Raw genomic sequence first — 13,295 nt, forward strand, 5'->3', positions numbered from 1 at the left:
TTTGGGGGAGCAGGGGGCAGGGTTTCTAATTGTAGTCGGACTCTGGACTCTCTGCTCCCTAAACTCAGTTGCAGGACCACTTAGGAGTGCACCTCACTGACCCTTTTAATGTTGACAAGTGTTTGCTCATTGCGTCCCATGCCATCACAACCCGTGAGGTTGAGTTACTTGCAGTCCCACAAGAGCTTGAGCACAGACAGCACTGTCATTGACCTGTGACACTGGGGGGACTCTAAGGGACTGGCTGGGCACTGGTTTCTGCACACCGGCCCCCTGCCCCCGACACAGAACACTGCGATCCTTAATGTGTGGTGGCTGCTTGCTGGTGGCAGGGAAAGACTTCCCCTGTGTGTAGACCTTGCCTAACGCAGCCATTCCAGGTCCCGGGAGGACCAGCGATGGGCGTCATAAAATGCAACACCATGTCCCAAGACTGCCACTTTCTAGCTGTGGGACCTCAGTCGAGTCTCTCTCGGCCTCAGTTTCCTCTTTTGTAACCATAGGGTCCGCTGTAGGATCGCTAGCCTCTCCCCCACCTCCCCAAGTTTCAGGAGCATCCTATTTGGCGCAGCCACATTGGGAAGAGCCGAGCCGAGCCGTTGGGAACGGGCTAGGGCTCGGTCGCGAATTGCACAACGGACGGCCTCCGTGTGAAAGCGCCTGGCCACCGATACGAGTCACTCTGATAATCATCCCTCGGCGGGGGACAGCCGAGAAGTAATCTCGGGGCTCCGGGCCGGTTCGGGGACAGCGGCCGGGAGGAAGTGGGCGTGGCGACTTCCCGACTTCCTTGTTTGGAGTCAACTTTGGCAGCATCTGCCCGGCTGCGCTGTTTGCTTTTCCATCTGTTGGTGTGCTTTTTGCGAGCTCTCCTGCCTGCCAGAGAAAACATCCAGGAGCACGACGCCGAGCCTGAGCCGTTCCCTTGGGCCCCCAAACCCCACCAGCCTCCAGAGAGGGGCAGGCGAAGCCGAGAGAGGAAACAGACGTGCCTGTAGCGCGCGGGTCTCAGAGGCTCCCGGAGACCCGGGTGGAAAAGACGGGCCTTTCGGCTCCCGCCCGCCGGCCCGCACACGCACACGCACGCTCGGTGCGGGTGCCGCCTGCCTTCCGCGGCTCTGCCGTCGCATCTGAAGTTGGCGCTGGAGCCGGGGCAGTTGCCATGCCGGCTGGCTCTGCCGCGCGCCTAGTGCGTTAGCCGCCTTTGCGGTCCCCGCGCCCCGCTCGCCACCGGCGGGCGGACCTGCGGACCTGCCGGCTCGGCGCGCGGCGCGCAGCGCGGCCGGGGGAGGGGACGCGGCCGAGCGCGGGGCGTGGGCGCGGGGCTGCTGCTGTGCCGCTGCGGGACCGCGGACGCCGCGGGCCGGCGGAGCCGAGCCATGACCGACGCCGGCGGCAGGAAAGAAGGCTTCAAAAAGTGCAGGAGCGCCACTTTCAGCATCGATGGCTACAGCTTCACCATCGGTGAGAACTTTCCTCCCCCGTCCGACTTGTGGCTGGGGCGAGCGCTCTTCCTGGCGGTGGCGGTGAGGGCGCTTTCTAAACGCGGGATCTAGGGGGCGGCCAGAGGTCAGGCAGGGCCGCGAGGCACTCGCCAGGAGCCTGGGGAGCGGCGACAGGGCCGGGGAGGTCCTGCGTGTGGCCGGGTCGCTGCGACTGGGGCTCCCCGCGGCGCCCCTCCCTCCGCTCTAACCCGGCTTCCCCGGGAAGCTGCGTCTCTGAAGGGCTCGGTTTCCTTGCTGTGATTTTAGTAACTCGGGAGGGAGACAGACAGGGACGGAGGCAGAGAGATGGAGATAGAAGTAGCGAGAGGGAAGTCCGCGGCAGAAGGACGTGGACATGAGGGACACTGAGAGACACACACAGAGGGACCCACCGAGAGGCGGAACGACCGAGGCAGCTAGACACGGAGACATTGATGGGAACGCCAAGACACCGGGTCAGAAAATAGAGACAAACAGATGCCAAGACAGAGACGAATAGACGGAGTGACAGACAGGGTGGACAGCGACAGGAGCCAGAGAGGTGCAGAGGATGAGAGAGACAGACATAGAAATAGGTTCAGAGAGAGAGACTGGGTGATAGTTTCTGCGAAAGTTGACAGAGAGAGAGAGGGAGGGAGAGAGGGAGAGAGAGAGAGAGGGAGAGAGAGAATGAATATGCAGGCAGGCAAGGATGCACTGTGTTACTGAAATATTTGCGGAGAAGCTGCCTCTTGCCCTCTGATCTCCCAGTGGCGCACTGCTTTCTTTAAACCCTTTACCAGGAGGGGCACGGGAGGGGGCTGCAAGTCTCACTGTGGCTGTCAGAGGGAGCAGGACCCTCTGCAAGCTGAACTCAAAGAGGTCGCTTCTTGATGTTTGTGGTCCGGCGCTGGGCACTGTTTTCAAACAAAGATCCGGACTTGCCTCCTCACCTCTCCAGGAGGTGGGCGGAGCCTGGGAGGCTAGGGAGCCTGGAATGTGGGTTTGGAGACCAAGCCAAGCCCCCAAGCCTTTGAAAGTGAGGGGTATGTTAATTTGCTTTTTGGGGTGGTGCGAGCTTGGAGGTGGAAGAGGAAATTGCTCAGGGCAGGAAGAGACCAAGGGACAGGTGCTCACCTCTGGACCGCTTTGGATCCCTCTAACGAAGTGGCCCCAGTGGGCCATGGGCTGGACACGTTACTTCCAGAATGAAGTCTAAGCTCAAAATTAAGTCTAATTTTCTTAAACAAAATGCAATCATAATGTTTGGTAATCGAATATTTCTTATTAGATTTGTTTCTGCTGTGTATAGAATAGTTCATCAGTCTCCTCGAGTTGGCTGTTTAGGTTGCTTTTAAGTTTTCCAGAATACACAGTGGAAAAAGACAGCATCTTTGCACACATCCATGAATACTCTTTCAGGGTAGATTTCTAGGAGTTCGATTGCTTGGTCCCAGAGGATGTATATTTTGGGGGCTTTTAAAACATGTTGCTTAACTCGCCTCTGGAAATACCAGTTCACACTCCCACCAGCTGTCTGTCAAGTTACTCACGTACTCCCCTGAGCACCAGACACGTTAATTTAGGAAGAAGTTGCTGGTTTGAGAGGTGGAGGGTAGCATCTCAACGCCACGCGCATTTCACTTCTTTTGTGAAATCGCCTTTTCATGTCCTTGGCCTGTATGTTTTTCCTCTGGGGAAGTTTACCATCTATTAATTTGCAAGTACTCATAGTGGATAGAGTCGATATTAATTATATATGTAATCAAGGTATTAACTATATAATATATAATGGTAATTGCTAGATATTAACTACTGTACTATGTAGTATATGACTACTACATATTTGTCACATAATAATTATATAACTAATATGGTCATGTAAACATTATGCACACACATGCACTTATCTTTGTGTGTGTATACTTTCAAGTCTACCTGTCACGGGTATTACAGGTATTTCTTCCCAGGTTGAGGGCTCACACTCCTGCAGTGTCCGTGTGGGGCACTGGTGGTCAGGACTTGCTTTGCGAACAGACCGATGTCTTGTAGTCCACACCGGTGGCTGCCAGCTTGTCACACAGCTTTGGCAGGAAGGAGTAGGTGGGCAGCCCCCCTCCTGCAGGTGGAAGAGGAGCCTGATGAGATCCCGGTGGTCCCCAGGCCTCTCCTTTCCTCAGGTGTCCGACCCTTTGCCCTTGGGAAATCACTTCCTCTTCCAGGCTGCTAATTATGCAAACTCTCTGGGTCAGAGCGTGTCGCTGAAGGAACTCGAGTTACGTTGGGTACGTACTGGCATGTTCAGAGAATACTACCAGGGGAGGCCTATGAGGGAAATGGGGGTCCCGGGGACCCTGCGGGAGGGAGGTGGGACCCACCCGCTAGGTCAAGGAGCAACTTTCCTTGGAGGGCTCCTGCCAGAATTTCTCTCTGAGAGTGGACACTCCTGGGCTAGGAGGAGGTGTCCACTTCCCGTGCAGACTGGGCAGGGAGGAGGCTTCAGCTGTGGTTCTCTGGGAGGGGTGGTACTTCCCAGGGGTCTGCTATCTGGGACACTTCAGGGAGTCCCCATGCCGGGTCGCTGGGGACAGTCTCTGTAGTGAGCAGAGGTCAGAGAGTTCAACGTCCTGCAGTGCGTGGGGATGGCCCCGAACAGTGAGGAGTTGCCCCGAACACCGGTAGCACCCCCAAAGAGAAACACTGGGGGTCCCTCTGACATGCAAGCCTGGGGCTCCAGCCCCAGCCCCCGCCCTGCATGCAGGGGCTCTGGGACGCTGGGGCTGAGGCTGGGCTGAGAAGAGGCAGCCATGGGGGGTGGGCACTGAGGGGGCATTTCGCTCACCACAACCCTGAAAGGCGGCTGTTAGCACCCCAGGTTAGGGGAAGGAACTCCTAAGACCCCGAGAGCAGGCAACTCGCTGAAAGCCACAAGCTGGCTAGTGGCAGAGCTGGGTTCAAGCCACTGCTGTCTTGACCCCTCAGGCCAGGGCTTGTCCGCACCACGCTGCCTCTCACCGTGGACTTGACTTTGGCCTGGGCCTGGACACCAGCCCCTCACCTCCATGAAGAGGGATCGGGGAGTTTCCGCTAAGCCGGTGCAGGCTGGGGCGAAACCAGAGAGAGCCGAGCTTTGCCACAGGCGGGGTGGGGCTCACTCCGGGAGGATCAGGTGGAGGAAACCAGCTTTGTTGACCTGCCTCCAGCCACGGCCGCCTGTTCAGCCCTGGGCTCCTGTGTCCCAGGGCCAGTGGCCTTTCGACCTCTTTACATCACTTTCTCAGGCGAGGGAGCCAGGTACGTGGCGAAGGGGTCTGGGACACACGACTCTGAGGCGGCACACGGGCCCGTCCAGAAGGTGCTGGGTGTCGTGGGGCCTCCACGGTCCGACAGCTCCCTCCCCAGGAAACCCCCCGGGCTGTGCTTGCGCTGACCAGCAGAGCGAGTGGCTGCGGGCGGCGGGGAAGGGTGTCTGTCATCGTTTCCCTGTCTCTTGGGACTTGGGTGCCTCTTTGGGTTTGTGTTACGTCAATTCATAGATTCTGACTTTCTCTCTGAGGCTGCCGAAAATACATGCATTCTCCCCCAAAAGGGAAGTATTTCTGCAAAACACAAAGCGCTTTTTTTTTTAAACCACCTTCACTCTCTTTTGGTTCTCATTTTGCAGATGAGAAACTAGGCTCTGGAGGCCCCCATTTCCCTCCTTTCCATGGTGATGGCCTTTGGGTATCAGAGGGACATGGGGAAGCCAGGCCGGCCGGAGGGTGTAAAACAGGAGGGGCGTGTAGAGCAGAGAAGCTGCTTCCCTCAGCAATGGACCTGGTCGTGTTGTGGAAAATTCTAGGCCTGTCCTGAAAGAGGCGTTGCTAACGGAGGGATGCGTTTCCTGTAGCAACTGCCACCAGCTCCCTCGCCCCTGCGTTTCTCTCTGTGAGATTGTCCCAGAGGAGGAAAAATAAGGGGCCCCTAGACAGCAAGCGGAGGCCCAAGGGGCTGGGGTGAGGGTTCCCTGTCCCGCCCCCGGACTGCTGGGCGCTGGGAACCGAGCTGAGTGCGGGGGAGGCCTGCTGGCCTGTACTCCTCCTAGAGGGGTTCCTGGGTGGGCAGGGCTCCGTGGGTGGTCCAGGCTGGGGTGACTTGGCTGCAGGCATGAGGGGTGTGGCCCACTCTCCAGCCCAGGCACAGAGGCCTGGCCTCCCTTGGGGCACATGGCTGAGGACTCTCTCAGCCCGGACTAATCTTGGCGCTCTCGGCCAAGTGTGCTGTCTGGGCGGGTGGGGCCGGGGGCAAGACCTCTGGGCATTGTACACCTGGTTGGGGGGATAGTGGGGAGCAAAGAACCGCATAAGGATCTGAGGTGAAATATTCCACGGCTGTCCATCAGGACCAGCCGCCCTGACTCTCCCCTCCTCCGCATAGCGCCCTCAAGACTGGAGCGGAGCCGGTGGGGCAGCCTGCGGAAGGACAGGTCATCAGACCGGAGCCCACGGTCCTTGCTCTGGCAGTCACCTCCGCCTTCTCGTCCCCCTTCTGCACCTTGGGCACGCCACTTCCCCTCTCTGAGCCTCAGTTTCCTGACATGTGAAGTGGGGAGTATGCTCTGTAGATTTGGGGCTGTGGTGGGGACCCAGGGCCATGCAGGACTCTGAGTGGCTCCTGGGGGCGGGGGGGGGGTGGCTGGTCACCAGAAAGACCAAGCCATGGTTAGAAGCTTGGCATTGTCAGCCAACTCTCCTCCCTCACCTTCTGCAGAGCGGGAGAAGGGCTAGAAATCAAGCCTCTGTAAGAACCCCAAAAGTATGGGGTCTGGCGAGCTTTCAGGTTGGTGACCACATCTACATACAGGAAGGTGACCACCCCAACCCTCCAGGGACAGAAGCTCCCGTCCTTGGAACCCTCCCCAGTCTCGCCCCAAGCTCCCTGGCTGTTCTTCCGTACCCTTCATCCAGTCCCCTAGTGAACTGGTGAACGCAGCGTCCCCTGAGTGCTGGGAGCTGTTCAAGGACATAATCAAATCCAAGGTGGAGGGGTCACGGGCACCTCCGATTTGTAGCCGAGTCAGACATGTCATGGGAACCTGGGGTCCTACTGCTTGCGATTGGCTTTGGCAGTGGGGGGCAGTCTCTCATGTGACTGAACCCTTAACCCAGGGTGGGGGGGCGGGTCTGACGCTGGCTCCAGGTGGGCGGCGTCAGGGGGGGGAGGTCAGTTGGAGGACACCCAGCTGGTGTCACAGAGTTTCCTGGAGGGGAGAAAGCCCCACAGACTCGGTGACCAGAAGTGTCCGAAGGGAAGTGTTCTGTGTGAGGAATGAGGGTGGGAAGACTGGATAGAGATGATCCCTCTTCCTGATAGAGAGATCCTCACTGAACTAGGCCCGAGGGAGGAACCAGAGTGTCGGTGTGCGGCTGCCACTTTCCTTGGTGACATCAAATGCTGGTGGGAAACTCGGGGTTGCAGGACACTGCTGAGTGTTTCTGCTCGCTGCGGGGCGAGCTCTCCTTGCGTTCTGCTGTGGTACGGAGCCTTTGTCTCTCTGATTCATGCTACTGGACCTGCTCATCGGGAGCAATAAATGGGGCTGTAGATTTTGTGTGGCCGCATGGAAGACCCGTGCATGGGTCCTGCTGGATCGGAGAGGCGGGGTGTGCGGAGGGGAGGAGCATGGATGCGGCAGCTTGGTTTCCTTTGAGTTTTGGCTTCGCAGGTCATTTGCTGTGTGGTCTCGGGCAAGTTACCGAACCTCTCTGTACCTCACTGTGTTCACCTGTTCAAAGAAGATAATCCTATTGCCTGTCTCCTCGGGTTCTGGATGGTGGAATGGGTTAAAGTACACTAAGCACTTGAAACAACACTTGATACATAGTGCTAGATACATGCTTATTATTATTTCCTTAATAATAACATTATTATATATCCATAATATATACTCATAACAATATGTTTCCATAATAGTAACATGATGAGATGATGATGATGATAATAATAATAATAATAGCCAGCTCTGAGTGTTTCTGGATCCAACACCCCTATGTATTTGTCCTTGAAAGCTGGAAGGATGACCTTGGCCTTCTATTTTCAGTTGATCAGGATTTGCCCCTCCTGCCAAGAGGCACTCACTTCTGTGTCCTTGGGCATCGGTGTCTGATGCTGTTCTCGGTGAAGTCGAGGTGAGCCTCTGAATGCTCCCCTCCCGCAGCCAGTCGGTGGTCCTTCAGGATTCAGCGCGGGCCTCGCGATGGCTCTGCAGAGGGCGTCCCTTTCCAGACGCTCAGCTCCGCGACGCCGGGAGGTCAGGTTTCCGAAAGGAGAGTGACGCAGGAGACCTGGGCACTAGACCCTGTCCCGGCAGTTCTTGTCCCCATGCTTGAGGGAAGGTCGTTAATCTCCTCGAGCCACAGGCCCCTCGTTTGCCAGTGGGGACAGCAGGAGGCTGCTGTGCTGTTGGCGAGTCCAGCTGGGTGAGGAAGGTGGGAACCTGGCAGCTGCAGGTGCCCGACCTCTGGCTGGCTGTGGGGTGGAGAGGTTCTGAAATCAAGGGAGCGGGCAAGGGTCCCAGCCCACAGCTGCTGCCCTGGAGCGTGCCCCCCAGCCTGCCCCCCGCTGTCCTCCACAGCCCCCCCACCAGCCACTGTGTCAAGGGCTGGCCAGCCAGCCACTATGTCAGGGGCCGCTCAGCGGCCAGGACGTCTTTGATTTAGCGCAGGATTTCCGACCAGGCCAGGCCTCACCCCCGCCGAGGGCTCCCAGCTGGGTCTGGGTAATTGGTGCCAGCTGCTCTGGGAAGAGCCTGTTGGCACTTCCTGTGCTGTTTGGCAGGCAGGCTCCTGTGGCAGGAGCTTGGCCTCGGCCTTCCCCAAGGAGCCCTGGGGAGGCTTGGAGGCCGAGTGGCTGGCAGCTGGTCTTCACTTGCGGGAGGGCAGCGTCTGCTGGCCGGAGGCCCCAGGCACCGCAGACTACCTCGGTGGGTGCTGGTCCGCAGAGGCTGCCACGGGGACTCGTTTCTCTGGGGGGTGGGGGGACCACAGGAGCTGATTTGATGACTCCCACCTTTTCCTGCTTCTGATGCGGAAAGCTGGGCTTCCTCTCTGCTCGATAACAGCCCAGAGTAGCTCCCGCGTGGCTCTGCGGGTTTGGGAAAGAACACAGGGCGAAGGATCAGTTATCTCGCACGAATGACCTACAAGGACTGGCTTAGCCTCAAAGAAAGAGCTTTTCATAGAAGGCCCAATTCAGCTTCTTCAAGTGAGGTTACCGCTGGAGCAGTGACTGATGAGTGAGGGTTCCAAAGGAGGTCCTCAGAATTCCGGTGAGTGCTAGTCCCCTTTTTACTCTATTTTTTATTGGGGGATGCAACGTCGGACCTGCTGAATTGTATGTCTTATTCGTCAGACATCTTGACTTTCGGAGATCGTCTCAAAGAATGAGGGTAGTGCGTGTGGTTGAAAGACCAGAAGGCGGGCTGCTGAGCTCTGCCGCACAGCATTTATGAAGTATTGAACTGCTCTCTTTACCTTTCGGAATCTTCTTTTTGAGTCTTGAAAAGTAGGACCAGTAATGTCAGTATGTGATATGACATGTGAAGTGCTGGTCCAGTAGTGAGACCATCCCAGGCGCTCATAAATCTTGGTTCCTTTCCCTTCCCATTCCCCTCCCCTCCCCTCCCCTCCCTCCTTCCCTTCCTCCCCTCTTCCTCCCTTCTCTCCCTCCCCTCCCCTCCTCCTCCCTCCCTCCCCCTCCCTCCCCTCCCCCCCCCTCCCTCCCCTCCCCCCCTCCCTTCCCCTCCCCCCCCCTCCCTCCTTCCTTCTCCTTCCTTCCTCCCTCCCCCCCTCCCTTCTTCCCTCCTTTCTTCCCTCCCTTCTTCCCTCCTTTCTTCCCTCCCTTCTTCCTTTCTCCCTCCCTCCCTCCTTCCTTCGTTCCTTCCTTCCTCCCTCCCTCCTTCCCTCCCTTCTTCCTTCCTTCCTCCCCCCCTCCCTCCTTCCCTCCCTCCCTCCCTCCTTCCTCCCTTCCTCCCTCCCTCCTTCCCTCCCTTCCTCCCTCCCTCCTTCCCTCCCTTCTTCCTTCCTTCCTTCCTCCCTCCCTCCCTCCTTCCTTCCTTCCTCCCTTCTTCCCTCCCTCCCCCTCCCCCCCTCCCCCCTCCCTCCCCCCCTCCCCCCTCCTCCCTCCCCCTTCCCTCCTCCCTCCCTTCTGCAAGACCTGAAGGTGTTCCAGCTGGCTTAGCTTACGTTGGCCCAGGAATCACAAAGGAAGGGCAGCCTCCAGCCCTTGGGAAGCTCTGCCTCTCCAGGAGGCCCCAGGGGAAGGCTGGTGGTGTTTGACCCCAAATTAACACGGGGATTTTAGGCAGCGGGTGGGAAAGTGGATGGATTTTTATTTCAAAGTCATTTGTTCACTGTTTCCAGCAAAGGCTCATTGTGTCTGGTGACTCACCTTCCTCTAACAGCTGGAAGCTGCATTCAGTTTTCACATTTTGTCGGGTCGGGGTCGGGGAGTGTGGAAGGGGGAGGCGGCCTCTCTTCGAGAGCAGGCAGCCTAGCAGGCCTCGGGGCAGCGCCTGGTCCCAACCACCTGCCAGGCCCCAGGGAAGCCCAGCTCTCTCACAAGATACCCGTCCTGCCCTTCTCCTCTGGGTCATCCGTGAGGCTGCCTGTGGAAGCCGGTGACACTTCCAAGCGAGGCGGAGGTCAGGCCGGGTGTGTGGGACTGGGAGCCTGGCCTCAGTGGCTGTTTCAGGAGGGCCATCCCCGCTAGGCTGCTCCCCCACAGGCTGCTCCCCCTCGCTAATGACGGTGAGAATAATAAGGCTTTGCCACTTGTGAAGCACTTTCCCTACCATCTACTCATTTGATTCCACCGATAACCCTGCAAGAGACCCACGGGCAGCTCCATTTTACAGGTGTAGAAACTGAGGCTTCACGAGGTCCAAGGGCCCTGTTTCAGAGCCACGACTCGTGGCCAGCTTCTGCATTACAGAAAGTGCAGGCTTTGGAACCAGAAATCTGGGAACCACCTTCGATTCTCTCTCCCCTTGTCCCGCCCCCGCCTCATCTCCTTAGCCATAAGGTGTTCCGCATTTTCTGCTCCAAACCCTTTCCTGTTCGAACTTTCCCTTCTCCCTCGTCTGCCTCAGCTCAAGCCCTCGTCTCTCGCTGAGTCTGTAGCAGGATTTCCCGGTGGTCTCTCAACCTCCCTTTCAACTCGCCTCCCCTCCAAGCTCCTCTCAGCATGGCAGCTAGAATGTTCTCTTGGAACCCACGGTGGACCCCGCTGCCCTCCACTTTAAAACCACCCAGGAGCTTCCCACGACTGGCAGGATGGAGCCTGCACCCCCACACTGGGCTCCCAGGCCTTCCGTGGTCTGGCCTTTGCTGTGCTCCAGGCTGATACTTTGTAAAGTCCCCGCTGGCCCACGGTTGTCGTCAGTCACTTAGTCTTTCTTCGTGGAGGGCCTGCCGCACGACAGCTGCTGTGTTAGCACTGGGATGCAGTGTGAGTGAAGCCGACTAGCCCAGCAGAGCCCACGGGCAGCATGGCACGGCCGTGCTGCACCCTCCGGGGAAGGCCAGGGTGCTGTGGGAGGGCCCGATGGTGGGAGGGACCAAGTCTGTGGGATTGGGTTGGGTGTGTGGGGCTTCCCTGGTGAAGGGGTTGAGGGAGCAGCCAGGTAGAGCAGACAGCCTGTGCAAAGGTCCTGTGGCGAGAAGGTGGGTAGGGGAGGGATATGGGTCTAGAAGAGGCTGGAGAGGTGGGCAGGAGTTCTTGTAGGCCAGCTGAAGGGGTTTGTTTTTTTTCTCGAGAGCAAAGGAAGGCAGCAAACCACTGTAAGCAGAAGAGACACCATCAGAGGTATGTCCCCCAGAGCACGCTGTGGTTAGACTGGGGGGCGTCAGTCTGGCAGTGCAAGTTGGCTGCTCCTGCTGTTGCGGGGTGAGGAGCTGCTGCTGTGTGCATGGCATCCCTCCTTCGTCCCGGGGCCTTCCCGCCGCCCCCTGGGCATGCCTTTCTCCCCGGGACAAACTGGACCAGCTGTGAGACCCCTGGAGAGGGAGGTGGTCCGTGGGGGCTGGAGGCTCGCTTCCTCTTCCTAATCACTTCACTTTTCTAGGAAAATCAACACAGGAAAATCAAAATTAATAATTAAACTATTAATGTTGCTTGCCTGTAAAAGTGATTCATGTTCATTTTAGGAACTCGGGAAAGGAAAGCTCATCCTTCAGGGATGACCTCTGTTAATAGTTAGGGGACTCTGTTTCCCCATTTGTCTTTCTCCCAGGTTCCCATGACGGTGTGTTGCAGTGTGGTATTTAGGTGGGATCCACACGCGTTGTTCTGGTACCTGCTTTTTAAACCGAGATTGCACGAGTGGGCACTACAGGTTCCCAGCTCCTGTGCCCTCTGACTCAGGGCCTAGGCCCCCTCTGGGGCTCATCTCAGCTTCCGATTCCTGGTACCCCATGAGCCAGGTGCAGTTCACCTGAGCATTTCACAGTGCGGTCTGTCTGTGCAGTGCAGCCTCTCCACTTACACACACACACTTCACACACACATACACCCCCTCACATAAACTCTCTCTCCCTCTTTCCCCACCCCTTCAGCCATTAAATGGTTATGTGTGAGCCCACCTATGCGTGGGAGCCGTCAGGGGAGGGTTCCTCCTTCCCTCCCTCCTGAGGACACATGTTACTGATTTTAGAAAGAGAGGGTAAGGGAGGGCGGGGGGAGAGAAACATCAATCAGTCGCTTCACATGTGCCCCTACAGGGAACCAGACCCACAGCCTAGGTATGTGCCCTGAATGGGACTCAAACTCGTGACCTTGGGTTTACAGGATGATGCTCCAGCCAGCCGACCCACACTGGCCAGGGCAGGAAGGGCTCTTCTGAACACCCGAGGGACATGCCGTTGGTGAAAATGGGAAGCACTTGTGGGGCAGCCAACATCTCCTCGTAGCATCCCAGTGACAGGGTTGGTGACCACGCACGAGGCAGGCAGACCGGGCGTGAAGCTCCGAGGACCACGAGCCTCTTACAGTTTGTTTCAACAGAGGGCTCAGCCAGCCGCTCACTCCTTTGTGCGTTCTCGTGCAGACGTTTGCTGGGCGCCCACTGACCGACCGCCCTGCCAATCTAAGGGGGCGCTAGGCAGTGTTTTCTTTCTCGAAACGTGTGTGGCCTTAGGGCGAGACTGATACTAAAAGATGACATCCCTGGGCTCAGTGTTTGGAGGACTTACAAAGGGCCGGGCTGGGCCGGGCCCGCCGCCCGCAGGAGTCGGCGCAGGCCTGAGCTCCGTTCCTCCTGCCTTCTCTTCCCTCCTCGCGGCCATTCTCCTCACTCAGTTTCACTGAGGTGTAATTTATCTGCCATAAAATCCACTCACTTTGAAAGCACAGTTCGTGGTTTCTAGTCAAGTTTCAGAGTTGCCTAATCGCCATGGATAACCACTTCATTGTTTTATTTTGAATAGTGTCCACTCTGTTGGCGTATGTGATACATGTGTCTATCCATTGGACAACTGAGGGACACAGGTTGTTTCCATTTCTTGGCCACTGTGAGTGATGCTGCTATAGACATTCATGTACAAGGCTTTGCATGCACATGTGTTCTCACTCTCTTGGGGAACTACCCAGGAGTGGGATTGCTGGGTTGTATGGTGAATTCGTGTCTAAATTTTTTTTAAAGATTTTATTTATTTATTTGTTTATTTATTTATTTATTTATAGAGAGGGAAGGGAGGGAGAGAGAGAGAGAGAGAGAGAGATAGAGAGAGAGGGAGAGAAACATCAATGTGCGGTTGCTGGGGGTCATGGCCTGCAACCCAGGCATGTACCCTGACT

General features: G+C 57.2%; 1 protein-coding gene across 5 annotated transcripts in view; it reads left to right on the plus strand.

Annotated features, from left to right (window-relative positions):
* Positions 1–1,283: 1,283 nt before the first annotated feature.
* PDE1C (phosphodiesterase 1C) overlaps positions 1,284–13,295 on the plus strand; it is a 364,388-nt gene continuing 352,376 nt past the window's right edge. For 2 of the 5 annotated variants that reach the window (XM_045827379.1, XM_045827377.1), the window contains exon 1: positions 1,287–1,464. In XM_045827379.1, the coding sequence (XP_045683335.1) occupies positions 1,380–1,464 (85 nt within the window). In that variant the 5' untranslated portion in view covers positions 1,287–1,379. Of the gene's footprint in view, positions 1,465–13,295 lie in introns of all 5 variants that reach the window. The other 3 variants (XM_045827375.1, XM_045827378.1, XM_045827382.1) reach the window with 3 other exon arrangements.

Source organism: Phyllostomus hastatus, unplaced genomic scaffold, assembly GCF_019186645.2.
Source record: "Phyllostomus hastatus isolate PE091 unplaced genomic scaffold, TTU_PhHast_1.1 phas_scaffold_78, whole genome shotgun sequence".
Lineage (NCBI taxonomy): Eukaryota > Metazoa > Chordata > Mammalia > Chiroptera > Phyllostomidae > Phyllostomus > Phyllostomus hastatus.